General features: G+C 46.2%; 2 protein-coding genes across 9 annotated transcripts in view; both read right to left on the bottom strand.

The window, feature by feature from the left end:
- GTF3C4 (general transcription factor IIIC subunit 4) overlaps positions 1 to 12,989 on the bottom strand; it is a 660,517-nt gene that overhangs the window by 377,806 nt on the left and 269,722 nt on the right. The gene's annotated exons all lie outside the window — the stretch shown is intronic.
- The window catches only part of NTNG2 (netrin G2), a 139,830-nt gene that overhangs the window by 31,592 nt on the left and 95,249 nt on the right, over positions 1 to 12,989 (bottom strand). For 6 of the 8 annotated variants that reach the window (XM_069943613.1, XM_069943614.1, XM_069943617.1 and 3 more), the window contains exon 4: positions 4,073 to 4,716. In XM_069943613.1, the coding sequence (XP_069799714.1) occupies positions 4,073 to 4,716 (644 nt within the window). Of the gene's footprint in view, positions 1 to 4,072; positions 4,717 to 10,324; positions 10,416 to 10,665; positions 10,919 to 12,989 lie in introns of those variants that run through there. The other 2 variants (XM_069943616.1, XM_069943615.1) reach the window with 2 other exon arrangements.

Raw genomic sequence — 12,989 nt, 5'->3', positions numbered from 1 at the left:
CGGGGAGGGGGGCAGAGAGGATTATGGAAGTTATCGATTACAATGTAACAGGAGAAGGATGATTGGAAGTTATTGTCTCTTACAAAGCGCTCACAGTTTACTAGATTTACTAATAAATCTTATTATGGAAAGCTGGGTGACAACCAATATGGCCTCCAGCTCTCACTCAGCTTTCCTAAAACTCCTAACGTCCTGACTAGTGAGGGGCAGTCTGCATCCCCTTCATCACTAGCACACGAGGAAGAAGCCGCTCATTAATGTTCTATCACAGCCCCGTCCCCCAACATGTTTAAGAAGAGGCTATCCCTGATGACGTTGCTGTGGGCCATGAAATTTATTGGGGGACAGGGCTGTGATAGAATATTAATGGGCGGCTTCTTCCTCGTGTGCTAGTGATGAAGGGGATGCAGACTGCCCCTCACTTTTTCTAGCACTGACAGGGTGTGCAGTCTTTTAGTGCATGTGTCTACTCCTGGCAATGACAGGGTGTGCAGTCTTTTAGTGCATGTGTCTATTCCTCCTGGCAATGACAGGGTGTGCAGTCTTTTTGTGCATGTGTCTACTCCTGGCAATGACAGGGTGTGCAGTCTTTTTGTGCATGTGTCTATTCCTCCTGGCAATGACAGGGTGTGCAGTCTCTTTGTGCATGTGTCTATTCCTCCTGGCAATGACAGGGTGTGCAGTCTTTTTGTGCATGTGTCTATTCCTCCTGGCAATGACAGGGTGTGCAGTCTTTTAGTGCATGTGTCTATTCCTCCTGGCAATGACAGGGTGTGCAGTCTTTTTGTTCATGTGTCTATTCCTCCTGGCAATGACAGGGTGTGCAGTCTTTTTGTTCATGTGTCTATTCCTTCTGGCAATGACAGGGTGTGCAGTCTTTTTATTCATGTGTCTATTCCTCCTGGCAATGACAGGGTGTGCAGTCTTTTTGTTCATGTGTCTATTCCTTCTGGCAATGACAGGGTGTGCAGTCTTTTTGTGCATGTGTCTATTCCTCCTGGCAATCACAGGGTGTGCAGACTTTTTGTGCACGTGTCTACTTCTCCTGGCAATATTGTAGTATTCTGTGCATGAGTCTATTCCACCGGACAATGACAGGGTGTGCAGTTTTCTTGTGTACTCTTCCTGGCAATGAAAGGGTGTGTAGTCCTTTTGTTCGTGTATCTGCTGTTCCTGGCAATGAAAGGGTGTGCAGTCTTTTTATGATGTACCTCTTGTGCCCCTGGGGGCTTCTCATATGTTAGTCGTCTCAGCGTTGCGTTAAGCATTTGTCCGCTATTGATTCGAGGGCTAACAATAACCTTGCTCCAATTTAGCCGTGTGCTGACATCTCTCTATTTTTACTGCCTTTCATTAGCCTTCTGATCTTCACATGGATATCGATGACCCGAGTCCTGGACAAAGAGCTGACAATTCCAATGTAGTCCCGATATGCTGCAATTTACTCAGGATTATCTTACGGGTTAGTACTGCCCTGGGAGCCATGCCGTGCACGGTGTAAATGACGTCCGGAGTAACAAGGCAACGAGCTGGGGATGGATCGTAGCAAAACAAGGGGCAAATGCCCAAGGGGGAGAGAAAAGTGGGCAAATGACTGCGGGATTATAAAAAGACCAAAGTGAGGACCTGCACTTCAGGATGCATTACAGAAAGTGTTTTTAAGAAGCTGTATGGCGCCATTATTTACAATGCACCCCTGTAAACTCCATCTATAGTCATTGGAGTCCATTGGGCGTTCACTACTGGCTCCAAGTCATTGGAGTCCATTGGGCGTTCACTACTGGCTCCAAGCGGTGGTGCTCTAGTTGTTGCAAAACTACAACTCCAAGTATGCCCGGGTTGTGGTATCCGAGTCACTGCTTGGTGACCAGCGCTCTTGAGTCTGGAATGGGCACCTCCTGTACCTCTATATAACAGTGTGGAGATGGCAGGGGCCCACTTACACCACCAGTGCAAACAAAATCTGCAATAAAGGCAGCAATAGTATAGTGCGGAGCCATAGACTAGCCCGGTGGCTGGAGTCTGCTGCGGGAATCCCCTGGAGGGTCTGTGCTCTTGTTGGGCGCAGCAGATGGGATTCGTTCTGCAGGGCATATGGTGGAGATACGACTAGCTCTGCAGTTCTTATTACTTAATTAGAGATTTGCTTGGCGTGTGACGGTGCACGTGGGTCCAGACCAGACCAGAAGGTTCCCTGGATGTTAACTATATACGCACAATACAAAGATCTGCACCTCTGGCACTCATGTATACAGTTACTGGCCTGGGTTGGATTGACCATCCAGACAAATCCTGTACAGCTATAACTATATACTATACCCAGAAGATGGCTGGCCATGCTATATAGATAACACAGGTATCGGATGCCTTCCCCCTATCCCCTCATGTACATGCAGAGAGGACAGCTCCAGCGACAATATAATGATATAAGGATCCAACATGCCTGATCCTTCTCTCCCCCGCTATCTGCCATCAGGGTGGTCGGGTGGATTAGATGTGAAGTTGGTGGGTTATCTCTTATTGGTAAGTGAGCGAGAGTCTCAGTAGTAGAGTGGCTTGTTGGTGCTCCTCTAGCACCCGATGCAGAAGCTCTGCCAACCCCATAAAGATACAGCTCCATCAGCGCTATAAGGAAGCATATCAAATGTCACATGTCATGACTATGGTGGGTTGTAGTCATGGCCTCCATACACATAAAATTAGTGCTGGCCATGCTTGCCCATGTAAAGTGTATGGCAGGTCCCCTGACGGATGATGTCAGAGCAGGGAGTGATGAGGGATGCTGAATTTTAACATAAGCCGATGCCAGAAGAATCTGCTTTCTCCCCCTCCCCTATTAAGAACACATGCAGGGACAGCGTTTGGCCCAATGAGCATTCAGTTATCTGATACATATGGTCAGCTCCACGCTCCAGTCACACATGACATATTAGCTTAGCTCTTAATCTGCTCTCGGAGCTCCCACAATGCTCTGCTCTCCAGTAACAGTGCAGTGACCCAGTAGAGGTGCATAGTGTCTCAATACAGGTGTGTTGTTTCCTAGTACAGGTGTACCACTAAGTCCTGTATTCCACCTGTATAAAGGTATCTCTGTCAGGTGTCTCACCCGGGGATGATGGCGGCTGTTTACACTATCACCACTTGTACAGTTTTATGTGTTGTTTAATCAATAGTTTGGGTGCCTCACACCGTCTCTTCTACTCCTGGACCTCACTCTTTCTAGCACTTTCCCCACCAAAAGCAGGTTAGTCCCGGTCACCCCTATTTAGGACAGTTAGTTCCTGGTGGAGGGTCTTTGTTCAGTTCAGTTTCTAGTGGATGGCAGAGAGAGACAGATCACGACTTAGAGTTCCTGCTGAAGTCTATACCCAGGCCTGACGTGGGGGCCACAGCCTTGGTCAGTAAAAAAGATTTCAGATTTTATAAGAGACTTCCAGTAACTAGTATGCAGTGCTAAACCCAAAAGGTAGGGTATCTGTCACCTGGGTACACCTATGTGCATTCCTGCCTACACTTGGGATTACTTACTCAGGACTAGTCAGGACTATCCCGAAAGAGGGATTAGTCTGCAGTAGAGCAAAGAGCATATGCTGAAGAACTCCATTGGAACCTGCTCCACCTACTCAGGGAAACTTGAGGGGACTGGGACTTTTACTACCAGACCTGACACTCTGTGGGCTTTTCTAGCAAAAGGCGTTTTTCTTCTTCCTCTTTCTCAGTCTTAACCTTCAGAACAAGATTCTTCTTCTTGTAAACAAGTCATACACTACAAGTTATCCCGGCACTTATCCTGGTTGTGGTGGACTCTGTGCTCATTTGTTGTTCCTCACCTGCACACACCGGTGGTATCTTTTATAAAACCCAGAGATAGTATACCCGGGGGGTGGGCATCACCACTCTTGGTCATCGTGACAAGGGCCAAATTGGTACCACCACACCTAGCCCACGGCTAACAACACCTAGCAACCCCAGACTACAGCATCAGGAAACCACCAGGGTTTCGAATGCAGCTTTATGTGAATTTGGAGTAACTTTATGAGACCCTGAGTTTTCCTGGGAAGAAGCGACTCACCTCGCGGACACCTCAATGTTTGAGATGGCATAAAAATACTTCCTCAGGTTATCCCGCTGCACATAGGTCCCACCCAGCGCCGGTCTCAGGAGCCGAAGCCGCAGGTCGGTCAGGGTGAAGAAGTCCTTTAACCCCTTGGCGCTTTCCATCCTTGTGTACAAGTTCTCCATCTTTCTTAAGTCCGGACCAGCAAAGATGGCAAAACGTTCTCGAACCTCAAAGAGTACGTTCTTCTCCTTTTTGGAGCCTGCCCAGCGGGAGTATTCCTCTGTGCACAGCACTCGGCTTACGTTGCTCGCTATGAGGTTCACCACCTTCTTAGGTGTCATGCCAAAGGCTTCGATACAGTCATCAGCATAGTACTGGTACGGGTGCCAAGTCCTTCCATAGTCCAAAGATTTCTCCAACATCATGGCGGTAGGACGTCCATATTCAAAGGTTACCACAATGTCATCAGTTAACTCTATGGTTTTGTTCCAAGACATGGTGATGTTGGCAACCAGCGGTTCCGGGTATCGCTTCCATGTGACACTTTGCCAGTAGGTGGCCAGACCTTCCTCGTCCTTGTCAACCATCAGGCTGGGGGGATGGGCCAGGTCAGGGGTGGAGGCATCGCATTCATCGCTGCAGAGGTATGGGTTCTCCTGCAACAAGACAACAAGCAGAGAATAAGTCATAGTCCAAGGTGACAGTATGTAAAGCTGTGATCCCCATCCCCACCTGTTGCTTTCCAGCTGTTGCAAAACTGGGTTGCAGTTTTACAACAATTGTGAAAGTTTTACGACAGTTTTGTTAGAACCTGATACGAGTTTTGTGATGTTTGTAAAACTTTTAAGACATTGGCCCAGATTTAGGTGTAACGTGACCACAGCAACAAATCACAGCTCACCATTTATTTTACCAGAGCTGAAAAGTGAGCTGTGAAATGCTGCTCTGGTCACATTACACACAGTTCTGAGATACTGCCATTTTGCAACGGTGTTGTCGTGGATGAAGGGAGGATTTAGTTTCGCAACAGTTGGAGGGCCTCAGGTTGGGGAACAGTAACTTAAAGGAATATGGCTCAACTGGTTTATCAGGGTCAGGAGGTCAAAATATAACTACCATACAGCGCCCACATAATACTGCTATATACCACTACCATACAGCGCCCACATAATACTGCTATACCACTACCATACAACGCCCACATAATACTGCTATATAAAATACCACTACCATACAGCGCTCACATTATACTGCTATATACCACTACCATACAGGGCCCACATTATACTGCTATATACCACTACCATACAGCGCCCACATAATACTGCTATATACCACTACCATACAGCGCGCACATAATACTGCTATATACCACTACCATACAGTGCGCACATAATACTGCTATATACCACTACCATACAGCGCCCACATTATACTGCTATATACCACTACCATACAGCGCCCACATAATACTGCTATATACCACTACCATACAGCGGTCACATAATACTCCTATATACCACAACCATACAGCACCCACATAATACTGCTATATAAAATACCACTACCATACAGCGCTCACATTATACTGCTATATACCACTACCATACAGGGCCCACATTATACTGCTATATACCACTACCATACAGCGCCCACATAATACTGCTATATACCACTACCATACAGCGCGCACATAATACTGCTATATACCACTACCATACAGTGCGCACATAATACTGCTATATACCACTACCATACAGCGCCCACATTATACTGCTATATACCACTACCATACAGCGCCCACATAATACTGCTATATACCACTACCATACAGCGGTCACATAATACTCCTATATACCACAACCATACAGCACCCACATAACAGGAGACTACACCACCTTCCTATAGTACCCACAAAACAGAATACACCGCCATCATACAGCTACCACCACAGTACAGACTCTATGAGATGGATGTACCCACATAGTGTAGATAACAGAATTAAACAGAGCGGCATTATATACGTCCAATATAATGGGCTCCAAGCCTTAATAGGAAGAGAGCAGCTCTATACCACCTCACCCCTCTAAGAGGCGCCTTCCCCTTTAAATGCCCGCAGCCCCTGCCACTTCTGTATAGATTTCCAAAAAACCCCAAACTGATCCATCTGCAGGAATTCTTGATGCTACTTAGCAGAACATTTCCCCTGGTGAAGTAATAAAGGTCATGTGTAAGCTGCGCTGTGTGCGCCGGGATCTCTCGGGGATCCTGAGAGAGGAGCTTTAAAGGATCAACGAGAAATTCCATATAATGATTGTGAAATGATGTGCAATGGGGCGTGAATACTAAGTGATAATGACTGCAAAGCAAACAAACAGCCGCTTATTATCCCAAACACGTCCCCCTCAGCTGCTCATCCTGAGCCTCCTGGTGAAGCATGCCCAACACTGCCACATGACCTTGGTGGCAGGATTAGGGGACAATGCGGCTACATAGGGTGTGGAGCTTCTATATGTGACGGCTCCATACAGCCTGGTAAGCTCCCTATGGGGCAGGCCTCTCAGTCCATTATAATGTATATAACGGTTGCCTCCTTCTTCCAGTTAGTGGCTCCAGATGTCTGATAGGAAAGTTACACATCTTGTGGTCTATCTAGTCAAGGAACGGGGAACCTTTGGCCCTCCAGCTGTTGCAAAACAACAACTAGTTAGACAGGAAAAGAAGGAGTATTAGCATTTAATTAAAGGGACTTTACTTTAAAACGTGTATGCTGAGACCCCTGGGGGTGGCCACTCCGTATGTATCACATACATGACATAAGGCATCTGATATAAAGATATATATATATATATATATATATATATATAGCATTTCAAGGGGTAATATACTCATACATAAGCATTACAAAGCTACAATGTTTTAGAAGCAGGGTGTATCAGGGTTATTGTTTCCATCATCTGTCTCAGAAGGGAGGGGGGAGGAGGGGGAGACAGACAGAAAAGCTCACACACAGATTTTTGTGTCTCCAGCTTAAAGCCACCTGCCACCTCTGTCCATGTCAGGAACTGTCCAGAGCAGGAGATGTTTTCTATGGGGATTTGCTGCTGCTCTGGACAGTTCCTTACATGGACAGAGGTGGCAGCAGAGAGCACTGTGTCACCACTTCCTGCAGGGCATACAGCAGCTAATAAGTACTGGAAGACTGGAGATTTTTAAGTAGAAGTAAATTACAAATCTGTATAATTTTCTGACACCAGATGATCTGAAAGAAAAAGATTTTTGTCGCAGTTCCCCTTTAAGTGGGGGTCATACGCACAGACTGCTGCTCCTTTCATACTGTGGTGAAATCTGAGAATGTAGGAGTGAGCGAGCTCGACCACCACCCTGCTGGGGGACACAGGACTGGCAATCAGTGGGGGTCTCGGTAATGGCTGGGGGTCCATGCTCTGATATAGCACTTATTCGGTGCATAGCGGTTACCGTACCCCTTTAAGCCTTACAGAAACCATATGATCCGGTAATGTACAATTCTGTCTTTTTTTCTGCTATTAGGAATTTTTTCAGATACCAGAATAGAAAATGACTGTGAGCGCCATTCATCGTGCCGCACCCGGGCTTCATTATTCTGGTGTCTGCAGGAACGTCGCAGTGTGCACTTTCTGCCTGGGATATAGATGCTTTGGTCTACATAATCCACAGCTGCAGAACAGGTGTCCGGGCAGCGCAGCAGATTCATCACCCCCGCCGTATGGTCACATGTCCTTCCTATATATTATTATAAAAGTGAGGGCACAGACCCTCTCCCAGATCTCAGGACTGTCACATATAACGTCGCCTTGTCCTCTGCGGACACTCTCACACCTGTTTGGCCACTCCACCAGTGACTTATTCTGGATATATTCTATGTGGAGAGAGCAGCACAATCCCGGATGCAGATGACCCCCACTGGCTGCAGCTAATCCTGCAATAAGCCTGCACCTCGCATCTCTGCTGCACATTCCAAGCTGGGGAGACACACACACTCACTGACACTCACTGACACTCACACACTGCTACTTAAAGGGACATTTAGAATTTTTATATTACCGGAATACAAGTTATACAATGGTCTAATATACTTTCTATATCGAGTCCTTAGGGTTTCCAAGATCTCTGCCTGCACTTATTGAATAGGACAAGTCACTGTTCCCTCCTATCAATCAATCAATCAATCAATCAATCAATCAATCAATCAATCTATCATCTATCTATCTATCACCTATCTATCTATCTATCTCTTATCGTCTATCTATCTATCTCCTATCTATCTATCTATCTATCTATCTATCTATCTATCTATCTATCTATCTATCTCTTATCGTCTATCTATCTATCTATCTCCTATCTATCTATCTATCTCCTATCTATCTATCTATCTATCTCCTATCTATCTATCTATCTATCTATCTATCTATCTATCTATCTCCTATCTATCTATCTATCTATCTATCTCTTATCGTCTATCTATCTATCTATCTATCTCCTATCTATCATCTATCATCTATCTATCTGCCTATCTATCTCTTATCGTCTATCTATCTATCTATCTATCTATCTATCTATCTATCTATCTATCTATCTATCTATCTCCTATCTATCTATCTATCTATCTATGCACAGCACTCTTGAGTATACAGTGAAAAAAATCTGTGATTTCCTTAAAGCATAGTGCAAAACATCAGGGCGCGACGTTTCAGCAGCATCACGCCACCATTTTCAGTAAATCCATTCAAAACAAAGAGAATTTGTGAATCACTTATAATGACGAACATAGAAACATAGAAGATTGTTGGCAGAAATTCCTTCTTATTATCTTAGGATAGATATATGTATATACCAGGCCGGTTGCATTCACTTATTGTAAATTTAGCTACCACATCTGCTGGAAAGGTTGTTCCAAGAATCTACTACTCCTTCAGTAAAGTAATATTTTCTCACATTGACCATCTTAACAATCAGAAGAAGGGTTAGGGGTCTGAAGGGTCCGGATGATGCTGTGCGGGTGCTATAGAGCTTTGATACACTTGGATATGACCCTATACATGACTTTTCACAAACAGGGCTCTTTAGTTTCAGATTGAATCCAATGGTCAGTTAGACCGAAATGGATTTTGGGAAATGTGAAGACTATGGGAAAGTATATGGGAAAGCTGTATAACTTTTATAGAACAACTTATTTGCGGAAGCCGAGATCCCCCTTTAACCCCATTCACTACCAGAGGCGACCCTGTGTCCTCTCCCCCGGCTATAGAGGGGTTAAGAAGCCCTTGCACAGCTAATTCTATCTGCTCTGTAAGCAAAAAATAAAGGGACAGGCGAAAGGAAAAAAAAAAGCCTTCTCTGCAAAGAAGCTATTTCCTGCCTACTGGTAAGACAACTCTGAGCCGAGATAAATTATTCACACGGCGGAAATGGGGCCCTTGTTTCGCAGAGTTTCTAAATCTGGCTCCTAAATGCGCTCATTCGCTCTCACGTTGAAGATTTATTGATCGCTGCGTTTCGCTGGCATCTTCCTGAGGCCCAACCATGTCCGATCCATAGGTGACTGGACTGCAAGGTCAGGGATGGTGCCCGCTCTGCAGGGTGACTCCTTCTATAGGGTGGGCCCGCAGTCCAAAGGGTGAGCCCAGGAGCTTGCAATCACTAAAGTAACCCATCCAGCATGGGCTGCCTGTGTCTGGACAATAAATAATCAGGGATTTTTGTTCTACATTTGTACAGTGCTGCAGTACCTATTGATTCCTCTTGGTGGCACTCATTAAATGCACAAAATAAAACAGTAATTTCTGAGTCACCGCTGCCGGCCGCATCCGATCGCGGAAATAAGATGATGGGAAAAAATTGGCACAGCAGCAAAGAATTGAACAAAAAAAAGTCATTTAAAAAATTGAATAATAATAATAATAGTAATAATTTTATCTATCTGCTTTCTTTTTCTTTCAGGGGGGTTGCCTTCTCCTCGCCTTCCATCCCTTACAGCCGATCACTGCTGCATATACTGCATATGCCGCACATATAACGCTAAAAAATACGCATTAGAGATGCAGTGTGCATGCTGTCATTTCAAGCAGGAATTTTTGTTGCCGTTCACACTGTGGCGCAGACTTTTGCTGCGTACCTTACATAGTAATAAGTGACACGTTACGTCATTTGTGACAAAAAAAAGCTGAAAATAAAATGCAGTAAACTGCAATAAAATGTGCAGTCAGGGTTTTCTCTACGTACTTCATGTATTTATCCAAGGGAAAAAATCCACCAGGGTCTGGGCAACAGCTAGAGGGCCGCAGGTTGGAGACCCCCAACTTAGGGGGTATGACTAGAAATGTATATATAAAAAAAGAGGTTGTCCCATGGCAAGGATCATATTTGGCCCCCTATAATGGTGTCAGGGTTTTATCACCCAGGAATAGAGCTATGCCCACCCCTCATCTGCTAATAATGCAGAATGCTACACAGGTTGTCACCACCTAGGGGCATGAGGGAGGTGACAAAAGCAGCGCCCCCTATCTCTAAGGGCCCCATAGCAGTCACATTGTGAGCATGCAGAGTGCTGTACAGATTCTCACCTGCTCAGGTTAGGGCGCTTGGCCTGACTCTATGCTATGTCCATCCATGAATACAACATAATGAGAGATACAGGACATCACCTTCCTCAGTGAGAAACCTAATACTAAGAGAGATGGAGGAGAAGCTTCTATCCACAAACAAGGACTACTGAAGGACACTGCAGTAACTGATATCAGAGAGCACTAGCCTGCGCTGGACTATAGAGGGACACTGCAGAGACTGATAACAGAGAGCACTAGCCTGTACTGGACTATAGGGGGACACTGCAGAGACTGATAACAGAGAGCACTAGCATGTACTGGACTATAGGGGGACACTGCAGAGACTGATAACAGAGAGCACTAGCCTGTTCTGGACTATAGAGGGACACTGCAGAGACTGATAACAGAGAGAACTAGCCTGTACTGGACTATAGAGGGACACTGCAGAGACTGATAACAGAGAGCACTAGCATGTACTGGACTATTGGGGGGACACTGCAGAGACTGCTAACAGAGAGCACTAGCCTGTACTGGACTATAGGGGGGGGGGGGGGACACTGCAGAGACTGATAACAGAGAGCACTAGCCTGTACTGGACTATAGGGGGACACTGCAGAGACTGATAACAGAGAGCACTAGCCTGTACTGGACTATAGAGGGACACTGCAGAGACTGATAACAGAGAGAACTAGCCTGTACTGGACTATAGAGGGACACTGCAGAGACTGATAACAGAGAGCACTAGCCTATACTGGACTATTGGGGGGACACTGCAGAGACTGCTAACAGAGAGCACTAGCCTGTACTGGACTATAGGGGGGGGGGGACACTGCAGAGACTGATAACAGAGAGCACTAGCCTGTACTGGACTATAGAGACACTGCAGAGACTGATAACAGAGAGCACTAGCCTGTACAGGACTATAGGGGGACACTGCAGAGACTGATAACAGAGAGCACTAGCCTATACTGGACTATTGGGGGGACACTGCAGAGACTGCTAACAGAGAGCACTAGCCTGTACTGGACTATAGGGGGGGGACACTGCAGAGACTGATAACAGAGAGCACTAGCCTGTACTGGACTATAGAGACACTGCAGAGACTGATAACAGAGAGCACTAGCCTGTACTGGACTAAAGAGGGACACTGCAGAGACTGATAACAGAGAGAACTAGCCTGTACTGGACTATAGAGGGACACTGCAGAGACTGATAACAGAGAGCACTAGCCTATACTGGACTATTGGGGGGACACTGCAGAGACTGATAACAGAGAGCACTAGCCTATACTGGACTATTGGGGGGACACTGCAGAAACTGATAACAGAGAGCACTAGCCTGTACTGGACTATAGAGGGACACTGCAGAGACTGATAACAGAGAGAACTAGCCTGTACTGGACTATAGAGGGACACTGCAGAGACTGATAACAGAGAGCACTAGCCTGTACTGGACTAAAGAGGGACACTGCAGAGACTGATAACAGAGAGAACTAGCCTGTACTGGACTATAGAGGGACACTGCAGAGACTGATAACAGAGAGCACTAGCCTATACTGGACTATTGGGGGGACACTGCAGAGACTGATAACAGAGAGCACTAGCCTATACTGGACTATTGGGGGGACACTGCAGAAACTGATAACAGAGAGCACTAGCCTGTACTGGACTATAGAGGGACACTGCAGAGACTGATAACAGAGAGAACTAGCCTGTACTGGACTATAGAGGGACACTGCAGAGACTGATAACAGAGAGCACTAGCCTGTACTGGACTATAGAGGGACACTGCAGAGACTGATAACAGAGAGCACTAGCCTATACTGGACTATTGGGGGGACACTGCAGAGACTGATAACAGAGAGCACTAGCCTGTACTGGACTATAGGGGGGGGGGACACTGCAGAGACTGATAACAGAGAGCACTAGCCTGTACTGGACTATAGAGGGACACTGCAGAGACTGATAACAGAGAGAACTAGCCTGTACAGGACTATAGGGGGACACTGCAGAGACTGATAACAGAGAGCACTAGCCTGTACTGGACTATAGGGGGGGGGGGGGGGACACTGCAGAGACTGATAACAGAGAGCACTAGCCTGTACTGGACTATAGAGACACTGCAGAGACTGATAACAGAGAGCACTAGCCTGTACTGGACTATAGGGGGACACTGCAGAGACTGATAACAGAGAGCACTAGCCTATACTGGACTATTGGGGGGACACTGCAGAGACTGCTAACAGAGAGCACTAGCCTGTACTGGACTATAGGGGGGGGACACTGCAGAGACTGATAACAGAGAGCACTAGCCTGTACTGGACTATAGGGGGACACTGCAGA

This window comes from Dendropsophus ebraccatus, chromosome 10 (assembly GCF_027789765.1).
Source record: "Dendropsophus ebraccatus isolate aDenEbr1 chromosome 10, aDenEbr1.pat, whole genome shotgun sequence".
NCBI lineage: Eukaryota > Metazoa > Chordata > Amphibia > Anura > Hylidae > Dendropsophus > Dendropsophus ebraccatus.
Note: the sequence above shows the minus strand (reverse complement) of the source record. Positions and strands in the feature narration are given on the sequence as shown.